Source organism: Phascolarctos cinereus, unplaced genomic scaffold (assembly GCF_003287225.1).
Source record: "Phascolarctos cinereus isolate Bilbo 61053 unplaced genomic scaffold, phaCin_HiC Scaffold_3;HRSCAF=262, whole genome shotgun sequence".
Lineage (NCBI taxonomy): Eukaryota > Metazoa > Chordata > Mammalia > Diprotodontia > Phascolarctidae > Phascolarctos > Phascolarctos cinereus.
Window position 1 is genome coordinate 187,288,163 of NW_027555736.1, and position 16,599 is coordinate 187,304,761.

The 16,599-nt window shown below is 42.1% G+C and overlaps 1 protein-coding gene across 2 annotated transcripts in view; it reads left to right on the forward strand.

Moving 5' to 3' along the window:
* CAPN3 (calpain 3) overlaps positions 1 to 16,599 on the forward strand; it is a 79,681-nt gene that overhangs the window by 55,609 nt on the left and 7,473 nt on the right. Inside the window, exons 9-17 of one of the 2 annotated variants that reach the window (XM_021009332.2) lie at positions 439 to 516; positions 1,522 to 1,682; positions 5,631 to 5,800; positions 6,368 to 6,379; positions 7,292 to 7,500; positions 8,322 to 8,358; positions 10,809 to 10,826; positions 14,894 to 15,007; positions 16,311 to 16,388. In XM_021009332.2, the coding sequence (XP_020864991.1) occupies positions 439 to 516; positions 1,522 to 1,682; positions 5,631 to 5,800; positions 6,368 to 6,379; positions 7,292 to 7,500; positions 8,322 to 8,358; positions 10,809 to 10,826; positions 14,894 to 15,007; positions 16,311 to 16,388 (877 nt within the window). The remainder of the gene's footprint in view (positions 1 to 438; positions 517 to 1,521; positions 1,683 to 5,630; positions 5,801 to 6,367; positions 6,380 to 7,291; positions 7,501 to 8,321; positions 8,359 to 10,808; positions 10,827 to 14,893; positions 15,008 to 16,310; positions 16,389 to 16,599) is intronic. The other variant, XM_021009335.2, reaches the window with a different exon arrangement.

A 16,599-nucleotide genomic window follows, 5' to 3' on the forward strand; every position in this document is an offset into this window, starting at 1 on the left:
TGTGCCAGCACTGTGCTAAACACTTTACATATATAATTACATTGGATCCTCACAAGAACCCTGGGAGGGAGGTGCTATTATTACCCCTATTTTACAGGTGAGAAAACTGAGACAGACAATGGTGAAGTGCCTTACTCAGGGTCACACAGCTAGTAAAAGCCTGAGGCTGAATTTGAACTCAGGTCTTCCTGACCCCAGGTCCCACCCACCTGCTCCATGTGGTGGACCACTTGAAATTGTAGCAGCAAGGATTCTTGTTCAAGAATGCATTGGAGTAGGTGCCGTCCACCTTTGAGATTCCATGGTGGGAGGGACTTGGGGCAGCTTGGCCACTTCTGGACCCTAGTTGGCTCTAGGCTGGTTGAATTTGCTGGGATGCAGTGGTACTATTTCTGAGGTTGTCTTCCTTATTATGTGATACCAAATGTTGTTCTCCAGCTGGAAGGACTGGGTCCTGATTGACAAGGCGGAGAAATCTCGCTTGCAGCACCAGGTGACCGAGGACGGAGAATTCTGGTAAGTCTAGGACCCACAAGGCCATTGCCATCTTGGTCTTGGGCCCAGAGCCCTAAGACAGAACCCAGAAAAAGAGCCTCAGGTCTCAAGCCCCATTCAGAAATCACTGGCGGCAGGAACTTCAGTTTCTCCATAACTTTTGGCTACCAGCTGGTCTGGGCCCCTGCACTGTATTTTCCTCAAAGCCAAGGTATAGGACTGACTAATCATTGAGTCCCATGTTGTTTTCAGAACACCAGTGATAGCTCCACCAATTTCTGTACTCCCTGGGTTGTAGACAGAGCTGGGATGACCTCTTCAAGTCCATTACTGCTCTCTTAGATACAGAGGGTGTGTTTGTATGCAATGATGTTGGAGAGAAAGAATGCATTCAGATGATGATGTGGGGTGAATATTACTCACTCCAGCACTGGTGGTATTCTCCTGGGCAAGACTTCCAGCTCATGATTAATTTGTCTTTTCCTGCTAAAGATACACTCAATCAAGTGAACAGAACCAGGAAAACATTGTACACAGTAACAGCAACCATTGTGCAATGATCAACTATGATAGACTTAGCTCTTCTCCGCAATACAATGATCCAAGACAAGTCCAAAAGACTCATGATGGAAAATGCTGTCCACATCCAGAGAAAGAGCTATGCAGCCTAAATGCAGATTGAAACACATGATATTCACTTTATTTTTTTCCTAGTTTTTTTTCTTTTGTTGTTTCTTCCTTCACAACATGACTAATATGGAAATATGTTTTACATGATTGCACATATATAACCAATATCAAATTGCTTACTGTCTTAAGGAGGAGGGAAGGAAGGGAGGGAGAAAATTTGGACCTTAAAATTTTATTTTAAAAAATTAATGTTAAAAATTGTCTTTGCATGTAATTGGAAAAAATAAAATACTATTTTTTAAAAAGGTGCACTTACTCTAGAGCTTTGCCCTTCCATCAGCCTCTCCTTCCTTACCTCCCCTTATAACCTTCCTTTCTCTACTCTCACCCCCTAAGGATGTCCTATGAAGATTTCATGTATCATTTCACAAAGCTGGAGATCTGCAACCTCACAGCTGATGCCTTGGAATCTGACAAGCTCCAGACCTGGACTGTGTCTGTGAACGAGGGCCGCTGGGTGAGAGGATGCTCTGCTGGAGGCTGTCGCAACTTTCCAGGTGAGAAAGGAGGAGAGTTAACTTCTCATGTGGGTCTGACTCTTAGCTCCTCTGGGGGTTTAGGAGCACAGAGGTCCTAGTTACTGATAGAAATAGTTAGCAGCATGGTACATTGTGGTACATGAATGCTGCAAGAAACAATGATGATGAAGAATACTGGGAAATATAGGAAGACTTATATGAACTGATGCAAAGGAAAGTGAGTGGGCAGCTAGGTGGTGCAGTGGATAAAGCAACCAGACCTGGAGTTAAGAAGACCTGAGTTCAAATCTAGCCTCAGACACTTAATAGCTGTGTGATGCTGGGCCAATTACTTAACCCCAACTGCCAGAAAAAGAAAAAGAAAAGTAAAAGCACCCTAGCTCTCAAGTCACAGGACCTGGATTTAAATCCTGCCTCTGGTATTTACTACCTATGTGATCTTGGATCAGTCAATTAGCTGCCCTGGCCTTCAGTTTTCTCATCTGTAACATGAAGGGATAGCTCCACATTGAACTTCTTTCTTCCCTCCTGTCCCCCTCCAAACCCTGCTCCACACTGAGATAGATATTATCGTACCACTACCCTGCTCAATGAGCAACCAGGTGGCAAAGTGGATAGAGTGTTGGCTCTGGAGTCAAGAAGACTCCTCTTCCTGAATTCAAATTTGGCCTCAGATACTTACTAGCTATGTGACCCTGGGCAAGTCACTTAACCCTATTTGCCTCAGTTTCCTCATCTGTCAAATGATCTGGAGAAGGAAATGGCAAACTGCTCCAGTATCTTTGTCAAGAAAACTCAAATGAGGTCATGAAGAGTTTGACAGGACTGAAAAACAACTACTGTTGAACTCTATCTCCCCATCAAGACAAGATGGATTGAGAGACCAAGTTGTAGCAGAAAGATTCCTGTACTTGGAAGTCAGGTGACTTGTTGTTTAGTCAATTAGTCATGTCTGACTCTTCATGACCCCATTTGGGTTTTCTTGGCAAAGGTACTGGAGGGATTTGCCATTTCCTTCTCCAGCTCATTTTACAGATGAGGAAACTGAGGCAAATAGTGTTAAGTAACTTGCCTATGGTTACACAGCTAGTAAGTGTCTGAGACTGGATTTGAACTCAGGTCCTCCCAACTCTAGGCTTGGGGCTCTATCCACTGAACCACCCAGCTGCCCCTTGGTGAGGCCTGGGTCCAAATCCTACTTTGCAACAATTGGTACATGAACATTGATGGGCAAATCACTTAATCTTTGTGAGCCTCAGTTTCCTTAGCTTTGAAAAGGGGATAATAATAACACAGGCTTCGTGGGGTTATTGTGAGGATCAGAAAAGGTAATGTATGGAAAGCACTTTGAAAACCTTAAATACAATTGGTCCCCACAGGACCACTGATTGACTTTCTAGGAAATTTTCCAAGGTTAGGGGGAAAGTGCACAAACTCTAGGGACTGCAGGCAAAATGTGGTGTCAGTAGGAGACAACATTAGAATATTCAGTTTCTCTTCTTGTTATTCTTGCCATTTATAGTGTCAGCCGTGTACATTGTTTTCCTGGTTCCAGTCACCTCCCGTTGCATCAGTTCATAGAAGTCTTCCTCTACTTCTCAGTATTCTTCATTGTCGTTGTTTCTTGCAGCATTCATGTACCACAATGTGCTGAGCCATTCCCCAATCAGTGGACATCTACTTTGTTTCCATGTCTTTGCTACTCCAAAAGGTGGATAGTGCTTATTGTCAAGTTGTCTAAACCTTCCTCCTCCTCCCCTCCTCAATTTCCACATCTTGCTCTAAGTTCTTCCCTCTTGGGCCAATAACAACATCAACAATAGTAATAATAGCATTTATATAGTACTTGAAGGTTTACAAGGAACTTTACATCCATCTCATTTGATCCTCACAAAACCCTGTTGTCTCCATTTCACAGATGAGTAAACTGAGGCAGAACAGAGGTTTAGGAACTTTTACATAGTTACCAGACATTTTAGACAGGATTCAGACTGCAGTGTTCCTGACTCCAAGTCCAGTTCTCTACCTACTGTGTCATCCAGCTGCCTCTACAGGATGAATGGAATCCTTTTTCCATGTGACAGCCTCAGTCACTTACAAGCTATATGGCCCTGTGCAAATCATTTAATCTCTGTCTACCTCAGTTTCCTCATCTGTAAAATGGGGACAATAACAGCACCTACCTACCAAGATTGTTGTGAGGATAAAATGAGAATGTACGTAAAGTACTTTGTAAACCTCAACTCTCAACCCCATATTTTCTCTTTAGGGTAAACAATTTCAGTTCCTTCAAATAATACTTATCTGTTACGATCTTAATGGGAAGAGGGAATGGACCAATCATTTATTAAGTGCCTACTATGTGCCAGGAACTGTGCTAAGTGTTTTACAAGTATTATCTCATTTGATCCTCACAACAATCCACGGAGATAGGTGCTATTATTTCCCCATTTTACAGATGAGGAACCCTGAGGCAAACAGAGGTCAAGTGACTTAGTTCTGGAAGTGTCTGAAGTCACATTTGAACTCAGGTCTTGCTAACTTCAGACCCAGCGTTCCATCTACTGCACTACCTAGTGACCCGAGGTTCATAGGTTCCCAATGTGGGCAATACTGCACCCTAGTGGGTGCTGGAACGATCTAGGGGGGACAGTAGTGGCCTCAGGTGTAATTGGGGGACGTTGAATAAAAATAAGGGAGTGTAAGGAAAGAAGAAAAGAGAAGAAAAATTTGAAAAACCATTTGTACGTGTTTCACCTGTTGTGTAACAGTTGAAGTTGTAGTGATTACATTATTTTTCAAATAAATGCACAAAATCAGTGGTCGAGTCTGCTGACAGGTTTTAACAAGCAAGTGCTGGCAGGTGAACAGTTCTCACATTGTCAGGAAGTCCAGCATGCAGTGGCAGGAATATGTGCATGTAATGACTTGTTTACAATATGATAATATTGCATCATCAAAATTTCAATGCAGGAAAAACTCTACAAATTTACAATAAATTATTAAATTTAAGGTGTGTCATTTTTTAAAAATATATTTTATATTTTTTTGAAATTATGCAAATTTTAAAAACAAACACTGAAGGATTAAAGAAAGTAGATTTTGGGGGGGCACTGAATAATTTTTTTTGAAAAGGGAGTGGTAGGTAAGTTTGGGAACCTCTGCTCTTCACCATCCTGGCTTTCCAGCTTTTCAATGTCCTTCTAAAAATATGGTACCTGAAATATACTCTGACCACATTAGTCTGTGTCAGTGCCCATGATTCAGGCCACTGGACTGACTGACCTTCTAGGGTGGGGATGAATCCCTATTTACAACAAGGCAACTGATGTTCATCAAAGTTAAATCATTTGTATAAGGTCATACAAAGAGTTTGTAGTGTACTCAGCCCCAAGTTTCAAAGCTGAGGGCTCTTTCCACTATCAGTGGGCCATCACTGACCCATAGGTATAAAACCATTTTTAGTTGCTCTCCCTTAGACTTTGACTTTCACAGTCAACCAAACAGAGGCTACACCCAACCGGGACCATACACCCTCATTAACAAAGTCTCCTTCCACAGACTCATTCAGGTACATGGCAAGGTCCCGTGGCTATATGGGTTGGTATAATTCTGTTCTTACATTGACTGTTTGCACAAAGGGGTATGAAAAAATACAGCACATTGTAACCCAGCTAGGATATACTGATGAGGCACGAAAATGACTTGATATATTGACTGGGAAACAGTTAAGGCAGACTAGCAGCCAGGGCTGTTCCAACTTCAAGCAAGGACAGGCTACTTCTCAGCTGGAAAAATGCTGGAATGCCTTCCGAGGGTGGTCTTCCCCTACTTGGATCTCTCAGAAAGGGAGGGAACTCTGTAAGCGCCCTTGCCAAGACAGTCAAGCCTGCTTCACTTCCCTGGACTTTTCCAAGATCATAGACTTTAACAAGTGTTTCCTTTGTGGGGGGTGGGGGGAGACAGACACTTTTTGGACCAATCCTCAGTATCGCCTGAAGCTTCTGGAGGAAGATGACGACCCTGAAGACAATGAAGTTGTCTGCAGCTTCCTGGTGGCCCTGATGCAAAAGAATAGGAGGAAGGATCGGAAACTGGGAGCCAATCTCTTCACCATTGGTTTCGCCATCTATGAGGTACTGGCCCTGCCCACTCTTTTTAACTTTATTATTATCTTCCTCCTAAGGACCACTGCCTGGAATCACATGTCCCTACCAGAGATTGGACTTTTAATGGCTTAATCCTTGGTTTAAACCTGGTTTCCAGGGGGATCTCTGTTTTCTTGCTCCCTAAGGGCCTATTCAAACCCTAAATACCTAAGCTGTTTCATTTAGAACAGGGCTTGTTAACTTTTTGTGTCACAAGACCCTTTGGCAGTCATATGGACTCCTTCTTAGAATAAGGTCTTTAAATGTATAAAATAAAATGCAGAAATTACAAGGAGATCGGTTGTAATCAAATAGTTAGGAAAATATGAAAACAAAACCGAAAACTATTTTATGACCCCAGGTTAAGAAATCCTGATATAAAAGATTTTTAATGAATGGTGAAGGCCAAGGCAGGAAGGAAACTAGAGCTAGCTGATTGGTGTAGATATTTGTTTTCTTTCCCTGATTACCAACTCCTGCTCACCAGCGTTTCTTTCCCAGGTTGTTCTGATATGATGGAACTGAAACATTTCTTTTTTTCTGCTTTTTTTAAAGGTGCCAAAAGAGGTATGGACGTGATGGCAGGAGCAGCCCAGTGCCATGTTATTGAGGGTGCAGGGAGGGCACAGATCTGTCTGTTGAGCCTTGAGAAGCCTTCTGCTGGGGTTCGTTGCCAGGGAAGTGACAAGACTTGCCCTTGTCCACCTCATTCCCTCTTTAGTCCGTATTCCTCTTGGTGTTCCCTGACACTTCTCCAGATACAGGCTAGCTTCTTGAACGTTCGACTATCAAAATGTCATTCTTTCTGGTCCTCTGGAGCATTATGGATACTTAGTCAAAGTCCTCATCCCTCCCCTGGATGTCTTTCCTCCCATGAAGGGGGATTGGGGGGCGGGGGTGGGGAGAGTGGAGGAAGGGAATTATTAAGTGCCTACTATGTGCCAGGCACTGTGCTAAGCACCTTACAAAGACTATCTCATTTGATCCTCACACCAGCCCGGGGAGGTAGATGCTATTATGATCCCCATTTTACAGTTGAAGAAACTGAAGCAGACAGAGGTGAAGTGATTGGTCCAGCTAGTAAGTGTATGAGGTCATATTTGAACTTGGAGCCAGGTCCGGAGCTCTATCCACTCTATGCCACCTGGGTGCCTCATTTAGGATAGAGTAGTGATATCCTTCACAATTCTCCCCTCCCCTTACCCTCTCCATCCTCTCCAGTCTTTCCCATTCATGTGGGGCTCTCTTGGTTCGGGATGATCAATCTAGAACTGGAAGGGACCTCAGAGACCATTCTAGTCTAGTCTAGAACCTCTCTGTTTTATAGATGAGAAAATTGAAGATTCAGGGGTTAAGTGATTTACCCAAGGTCTCACGGGTATTAGTGATCGCATTTGAACTCAGGTCCTCTGATTGGAACACGTGCTCCTGTCATTCTGTTCTGCCTCTTCCACCTTGTTCTTTCTTCCTCCTCTGCAGATGCATGGGAACAAACAGCACCTCCAGAAAGATTTCTTCTTGTACAACGCCTCCAAAGCCCGTAGTAAAACCTACATCAACATGCGCGAAGTGTCCGAGCGCTTCCGCCTGCCCCCCAGCGAGTATGTCATCGTCCCCTCTACCTACGATCCGCACCAGGAGGGAGAATTCATCCTTCGCGTCTTCTCTGAGAAGAGGAACCTCTCTGAGTGAGTATAGGCTTTTTCCAACCTGACTCTCCATAGTCATTTCCAGCTCTGTTTTCTTAGGGAAAAGAGTATACAGGAATTCTGAACTTCCAGGGTGAAATGTCGGGGAAGGAGGGCAAGGCGCGGGTAGAGAGGATTCCATTCCTGAAGCCTTTCGATTGGGCATGCAAACGTCACCCCCTGACTCCGTCCTTCCCAGGCTGGGTGGACCCCCCTCTTCCCAGCAGTAGCATTTTCCCAGGCATCTGGTTGTCCCCAGTTGGTATAGTTTAAAGGTACGGCAATATATACCCATATACTTGGTACCCATATACTTGAACCCACTGATTATTTTCATGACCAAAAGAAAAAGTACAGCTCAATGAACTGAGCATGCAATTGGAAAAAAAACAACAACTATAAAAGCAAGAAATCTAAAATCCTCAAACTAAACATCAGATTAGATATCCTGAAAACCAAAGAAGTGATTAACAAAACTGATTTTTTTTTAAAAATTGAATTGATAAATAAAAATAGGAGCTAGTATTTAAAAAAAACAGTAAAAACAACTTGTCTGATTTTTTTTTTAAAGAGGAAAATCAGATTGTCAGTATCAATAATATCATTCATCGGAGCAGCTAGGTTGCTCAGTGGATAGAGCACCAGCCCTGAAGTCAAGAGGATCTGACTTCAAATGTGGCCAAAGATATGTACTAGCTGTGACCTTGGGCAAGTCACTTAACCCTGATTGCCTCCCCAAAATAGCAATAGTAATAATAATAATAATAATAATATCATTCATCACTCTTACGAATACCTTTATATATGTGTTTTCTTCACAGAGATGTCGAAAATACAATTGCTGTGGATCGCCCTGTGGTAAGTGCAGTGTCATGGGGCAGAATGACCTTTCCTAGTCTTAGTCATGGCTGTTTGGCCTGGTCGATGAGAGGAAATTGGGAGGTCAATAAGTAGAAAGCTTTGGCTAGGAGGCAAAGCTCTTTCTTATTACTTTGGTTTGGAATTTTGGCAAGCAGATAACCCTGCAATCTTGAGTGCATTTTTACTTTCTAGAGGTCAGAGAAGAGAGGAAAGAGAGGGGCCTCAGACAGGAGGAGCAGTCTGGGCTATGAGTGAGAGTGTATGGGGCCACAGTGGTCTGGATAAAGTCACAGGGCTAATGTAAGTGGGTCTCCCCCTCCACCTCTCCTCTGCCAAGATATGTGGCTCGAAGTCAAATCCACCAACTGAATCTGTATTTGGGTCTGTATGCTCCTTTTCTCTCCCAAATCCAGGGTCTAAAGAAGAGATGGCCGTGAAGTTTAAGGGCGAGAAACCAAAAAGGAATCTTAGAATATTCTGTTCTTCTCTGGAAGTCCCTGTTTTTTAACTTGTCATCAGGATTACTATCAATTGCCTATTACTTTATCATCAGGGTCCTTAACTTTTTGTATTTTATCCTCAAAAAACATTAGTTGGTCAAAAACTTCTTTTAACAAGGTTATTTTTATTCATTGATTTGCAAATCCTGCTTCTAATCAGGGATTAGCTGTGAGTGCCTGATAGAAATTACCTCGGTCAATAAAAATATAGTTAACTCTCAGATAGCTAGAGTCCTAGTAATCCAAATTCTCTGCCAATCAGCACTTCCCCACTTTGTTGATATGGTGATAATTAATATTTATAATGCTCAACATGAGGCATTGCAAGGTCCTAAAGTGTCTTTGAAAATGACACAGAAGGGGCCTCTAGGTGGCGCAGTGGATAGAGCACCGGCCCTAAAGTCAGAAGGACCTGAGTTCAAATACCACTTCAGACCAAACCCTTGCCACTTAATAGCTGTGTGACTCTGGGCAAGTCACTTAACCCCAGTTGCCTTAAAAGAAAAAAAGAAAGAAAATGACACAGAAATATTAAGGATACAGTGTGAAGAACAGAATGAATTTGGAATCAGAGGACCCATGTTTAGATTCCAATTCTGTCATTTACTACTTGTGACCTTAACCTTAATTTAGCCTCTCTGAGACTCAACTTCTTCATCTGGAAAAAAAAATAATCATAGTACCTGCCTCATAGGGTTATTGTAAGGATTAGAGGAAATGCTGTATGTAATGTGCTTCAGAGACTTCAAATCAGTGTATAATGGGAGGTATTGTTATTAATACTACTTTCAGATTAATGCTTCTTAAATACCATTTTTGTCATTTACTTCCTGCTCAAAAATCTTCCTCTAAGGTTTATGACAATTGCTCCTTAAAGTAATGGGATATTTTGTGGATAAACAGATCTTGATAGAATCCTAACTCTACTCTTTACTTCCTGTATGACCTTGGGTTCTAAATCCATGATCCTAAATTATATTCAGTATAGTTGTAGTGTTTACATGTATTTAATTGCATTTTAAGCCTTTGAAAACTGGTAATCAGTGAAAGAAATGATTATTAATAATCAATATTTGGGGGAGATTTTATAAAGTAAAAAGTTCCGTCTTTTGAAGAACATTGCTGATAATATGATTGGACTAACTTTCTTGTTCAAGACCCTACCCTGGTAGAAGCTATTCTTTGAATAGATAGCCCAAAGTTGTGGGTGGTCTGGTTTAGAGATAGTTTCCCTGTCCAAGGATGACATAATGTCACTTTCAGCCCTTCATTTTAATATAACTCACCTTCCATTGTATTATCCAATCAGAGCAGATTGCTACCCTGAGGAAACACCTACTCTTTGAAGCGCATATGAACTGTCAGCCCACCTCCATGATTGTCTTGTGGTCTAAGAGAGAAGGCCAAATGACCATCCTTTTATTAATAACCTGCTGGCCTTATTAATAAAATTATTAAATTGCCCAGAAACTATGTCTTTCAAACCTTTTTAATCATCGTATCAGCATACAATGCAGAAGGCAACTTTTGTTTAAAGAAAATTTTATTAACCAGAAAATACAGGATTATTAGATTAAAGGATCATAAATTCCAAGCTGAAAAGGAACTTAATGGGTATTTAGTTCATTTTTACATATGAGGAAACTGAGACTCAAAGAGGTCAAGTAATTTGATCTTACATTCCCTAGCCATGGTCCATGATAGAGTTTACTATAAACTACACCACCACCCCCTTCTTAGAAACCAAGGGAGAAGGTGTACTCTCACTTCTCTCCCTCTCTGCTTACTTCCTTGGCTCTAGATGGCCCAATCTTTTGAATTTTTGATCGAGGCTGCTAAGTCATGACTTGACTTTGAGTCACAGAAAAAAATGACAGGCAGGCCAGTGGGCTCTTGGTGAACCTGCTTTTCACTTATTCTGCACTTGATGTTTCTTTCTTTGTACAGAAAAAGAAAAAGCACAAGGTGGGTGTAACAGGGCAGGGACCACCTGAGGTAGTAGAGCATGGAGGTGTGGTGTGATGGCTAGAGCAAGCATCCATCCCATGCACACAACCACAGCAGGGTTTGGGCTGCTGCTGCTGCTACTGCTACTGATGGTTCTTCCATGGCTGCTACCTACCAGGCTGCCCCTGAGGAGGCTTTACTAATTGTTGAGTTAATCGCCTAACATAAAGCTTTGGTCTTAGTAGATGAGTGAATTAATGAATGGTTATTAGCCTCTCTGATCCTCTGTAAGCATTCAATCTGTGTTCTTTAACTGGTGTGGGAAGAACACGGGAGAGTCTGGGTGCTATGTGAGCTCTCAGAGGGATGCTGCCTTCCCTGCACATGATGCCCAAGGATGGACAGAGGAAGCCTAATGGTCCCTACCTGTCTGTGCCCCACTTCCGAGGAGGATGGAGAAAGAAAACTTCCATTCAGACAGCCAGAAAGGGGCAGGAGCCCTGAGGATGCAGGGCTTTTGGGTGACTTTTAATTTATTTTTATTTATTTTCAATTACAAATTCTCTCCCTCCTCCACCTATTGAGAAGGCAAGAAATATGATAATTTTAGTGACCTATTATAGGGAAAAGAAAAAAGGCTGCAGGTAAGGTTTCCCTCAGGAGACCATCACCATGTCCTTCCTCTAGGACAGGAGTTTTTAACATTTTTGTGTCATGACTGCATTGGCAGTCTAGTAAAACCTATGAAAATAAGGTTTTTAAATCTAAAATAAAATAATCTTAATTTAAATAATTACATCTAAAAAGTCTAAAATTTAAAAAAAACCATAAGGCTCCAAAAAACCCTAATTATATTGAAATACAATTATCAACATATTTTCTTTAAGTTCAAAAGTTTTTATAATCCAAGATTTTACCAGGTGAAAAGCTAACACCCCACAACTGAACTTCCTGGGTGTGGCTCCATACCCACTATAATCATCTCATTCCTAGAAGTGGCTATGTCCTAGACCTCTTCACAGGGGACAGGGTCAAGCACTTCACTTCATTTATTTCACAACCTTTCTCCTCCTCCCACACCCACAGTAAAAGAAACACAAGTTGAATGAGTCGCCAAGAGACTAGGGTGGAGTTTGATAGGAACCGTTCCTCCAATGGATGAAGAGTCTAAGAAAAGAGGCTAGAAATTGTCACTACTATCATTTGAAGGTGTAGAAAAATTCTAAAATTATTGGTCTTAGAGTTTTATAGAAGTCAATTACTATCCTCATTTTCCAGGTGAGGCAACTGAAGCCAAAAAGATTATTTAACCTAATTTGTAAAATGAAACAGTTGGACTAGATGATCGCTAGAGTTCTTTTAAAAAAAGATGTTTAACTGAATTCTTTCTTACAATAATAAAGGATATTTTAGCAAAAAAAATATACATATGCATGTATATCAATTGATCAATCAGTAAACATTAATTAAATATCTACTATGTGCCAGGCATTGTGCTAATCACTGGAAATACAAATAAAGGCAAAAGACAGTCTCTGCCCTCAAGGAGCTTACAATGTAATGATGCAAACAAATATATACAAAGCAAGCTATATACAGAATAAAATGGAGATGCGAATTATAAGCCTTACTATTAAAAAAAGCACACAATTTATAGAAGCTGCAGGAAAAAATGGCCAGGCCTCTTCTTCATGACCAAAGGAGATAGAAGAGGTCAACAATAACAGGTACATCCATCAGGGTGAAAAACACCAAGCAAACCAGATGCCCTGGGTGATAACTCACAGCTCACCTGCTTACCATCATTAGAACTTTGAGTCAGAAGACTTGGATCTGAGACCTGAGTTCTGCAACCTCTTAGCTTTCTAACCTTGTACAAATCACCTAATCTCTTGGGGCCTCTCAAATATAAAAGGGGGGAAATGTACCAGATAACAGTGGTTCACGTGAAAGAGATCAAGGGGCTTCAGTGGACCACCAGCTCAAGATGCATCAATGGTATGACATAGCAAACTAAAAAGCTAATGTGAACATAGACTGCACTAAGAGAGATATGGCAGTATGAGAAGCAGCATGGTGTGCAGTAGATAGAGAGGTAACCTTGGAGTCAGGAAGACCTGTGTTCAAGTCCCCACTTCTGATACATCCTGGCTGTGTGACCTTGGGCAAGTCACTCATTTCTCACGGCCACTAAGCAACTCTCTAAAATCATAAATTGCATTGGTAGAGGGAGTTTCATCATGGAGGTCAACACCAATAAAATCATAGGTCTGGCCCAAAAGGAAAAAGAAAGAGTGAGATGCAGGGTATAGAATGAGGGATGCGAGAGTCCCACTTGTACTTCCTTAGTCAGATAACACTAGAGCAGTTGTTCTCAAAGTTGTGGATCTGTGATCTCCGAGACTCTGGCAGGGTGTTCACCAGGTCAAAATTATTTTCATAATAATACTAAGATATCATTTACCTGTTAAAATACTCTTTCCTCTTTCAAATACATATCTGTGCAAGACCAGATTATCTTCCTATATTTCAACCAGAAACATCACATAGATCAAATACATAGAAGCAAATATGAGAATCCAGTTGTCTTCTATAAAGCCAGAAATTAAAGAGATTTGCAAAAATGTATAAAACAGGGGCAGCTAGGTGGTGAAGTAGATAGAGCTCTGGCCTCGGAGTCAGGAGGACCTGAGTTCAAATGCAGCCTCAGACACATAACACTCACTAGCTATGTGACCCTGGGCAAGTCACTTAACCCCAACTGCCTCATCAAAAAGCAAAATACACACACACACACACACACACACACACACACACACACACATATACATATATATGTGTATATATATATAAAACAATGCCACCCACCCCTCTAAGTTTTTTTAAATAGTTATTTTTCATTAAGATATGTTATTTAGGTTAAAATGTAACAGGTTTATAATTGTTATTTTAAATGAAATATTAGATATTTTAAAATTTTATCAGTTTTGATTTTCAATACAGTAGTTATTGCTAGATATAACCCACATAAACAAAAGCACTTTGGGGGCCTCATTAATTTTTAAGAGTATAATAGGGTCCTGAAACCAGAAGCTTGAGAAGTGCTGGTTTAGAGGATGTCATATGCAGTTCTAGATGCCCCATTTTAGGAAGGACATTAACTGGATCCTACCCAGAGAAGAGTTATCCAGGGTGATGAGAGGACTGGAGACTGTGCCATAGGAAGATATTCAGCTAGAAAAGGTTTGGGAAGAAGGTCATAGCAGTCTTTGCATACTTAAAGGGGTGAGACCTGTGCCCAACCCCAGAAGGCAGAACTGGGAGTGATGAGGTAGAAGTTGTAGAAATAGATTTAACCCACAATGTTAAGGAAAACTTCCAGATTGGACTTGCCTTGAAAGTGGAATGGGCTTCCTTGAGAAGTGGTGGGATCTCCTTCCCCAGAGTGCTTCAAGAAGAGGCCAGATGACCATTTGTTAGGGATATAGAAAAGATTTTTTTGGTCAAGTATAGGGAGGGCATGGTAGTAAATGTTTACCAACCAGCTCTCCAAGAAAAAAAATGTATGCACAACACATTTCTAAGTTTAATCTACATTATTAAGATTTCCTCCATCATTTCCTTACGTCTACAGATAATTAGCAAAATAAATCAAACTTTGATCTGTAGTTTTTGCCAATTTCTGAGTGGCAAATACATTGAAAACTTAACAATTGCCCAGCTGGTATGAGCCAGTTCCATCATACCCCTGAGAATAGGTTGAACTGGATGAACCCTGGGGTTCCTCTCATTTCAGTAATCCATGAGTGAGTGATTTGTTTGCCTAACATCACATAGCTAGTGAGGGGCAGGGTGACTCCTGGTTCTGTGCTTTTCTGTCATATACTACCTTGCCTCTGTTTACCTCTCAGCTTAATCTTTACTGCACTTAACATTTGCATCACTGCTACTTGACAGGAGACAGCCTCTGCTTGGCTCGGGGGGCAACCAACGAAGCCTGGGAATGAGTCTTCTCCCCAATTTCCCTCCAAGTCTCTAATGCTTGCTACCTCTCCTCTTTCCAACACCTTCCTTCCTTTCTCCAGCCCATCATCTTCGTGTCTGACAGAGCAAACAGCAACAAGGAGCTGGGTGTGGACCATGAGTCTGAGGAGGGAAAGGACAAAACAAACTCTGATAAGCCAGAGAAACCAACTCAGGTTTCTGGAGCATGTGAAATAATGGGGGAGGCCTGTGTGGCGGCCGCGGCATGAAGTCTGGGTTTCTAGGGTGGGGATTCTCTTTTATAACCAACAGCTTTGGTTTGTGATATTGCATCTTTTTTTGTCCCTTCACCATCCCTTTCCCAAGCCATCAGGGGAATTGTTCTTGATTGAGGGGTAAAGGTTGAGGAACTCGTGCTTTGGAACTAAGCCTCTAAAGGATTAGCTACCAGCACTAGGCCCTGTCCAAGGGATGGGTACAAAAACAGCTTGGCATCCTCACTCATCAGTCAGACAGGAGAGTAAGAAACGAGGGCACCTAAGGAAGAAAGAAAGAGAATGTAGTTTTGGGTATCCTATTCTGCTTTTTAGAATCCCAAGAAAATGTGGAATTAAAGAGAAGCAAAGGGAAACAAGAACATAGAGAATGGGTACTGCAGGCTGTGGTGGGGTAAGGGGTTGAAGGAATGAGTCAGCTATGTGCAGTTTATCAAGGAGGGAGGTATGGGAGGAGAGGTCCTGAAAGAAATTAAGGTCAGTTGCCCAGTGAGCTTTATCCTAATAGAGCTGGGACTTCTAGACTGAAGGATGGAGGTGGCTGAGAGTCAGGGTGGCTTTGTCTCCTTTGTCCCTAATGAAGACTCAGGGACATGGGGCCTGGCATTGCCTGGAATGCTCTTCTTTGCCCAGATAGGGGTGGTTGAAGCCTGATGCAGAAAGTGAAGAATAGAACATTTCCGCACATTTCTACAGCCAAAAGGGTCTCAGGTGGACCTTGTTTGCAAAGCTGCTTTTTCTCTGTGGAATGATAGAATTATAGATTTAGAGCTGGAAGGGACCTTAGAGGTTAGCCCCTTCATGAGATGAGAAAACCGAGACCTGGAGAGATGAAGTCAGGCACACAGCCAGGAAGCGTCTGAGGTGGGATTTAAATGCAGGTCGCTAGACTGTGCCAGAGTGGAGGGGAGAGGAAGGATTCGGTGTCTAATCTTTACTCCTAAACAGATGGAAGTGGACCAGAAACTTTCTCTCTCCAGCACTGCCTAGAACCAACAAGAGAAGGACGCTTGCAACCCTGCACAGTGAGGCTGTAAGGTCATCTAACAAAGAATGTTCCTAGCAAGGAGAGTGATGAGAAGGAAAAGAAGATATTCATGATGCTTGTTTGGGAGCCAGAGAGCCATGTGGAACTGAGAGGCTTCTTGGGCCCTCTTGCCCTTCTTTCCCTTTCACGGCTTTCCACCGGGGGCCTGTCCACCTTCCCCATCTCTGTTTGACCTCTTCCTTTGTGCCCCTACAGCCAACCCCAGGTAACACTGACCGGGACAGCGAGGAGCAGGTGCAATTCAAGAACATTTTTCGACAGATTGCTGGTGATGTGAGTACCTTTCAAAGCAGCTACCCCTATAGATGCTCCCATTCCACTCTTCCTCCCCTTCTCCTTCCCAGGGATCTAGAAGAGGGCCTAGACCCTAGGTGAGAGACTGAAGGGTACATGGACTCTTCTCTTCTTGCCCACACCACAAAGATGACTCATTTTCCTTCCCCTCCCTAAATTAGGCAGAATCCTTTTTTTTTTTTTGGCTAGG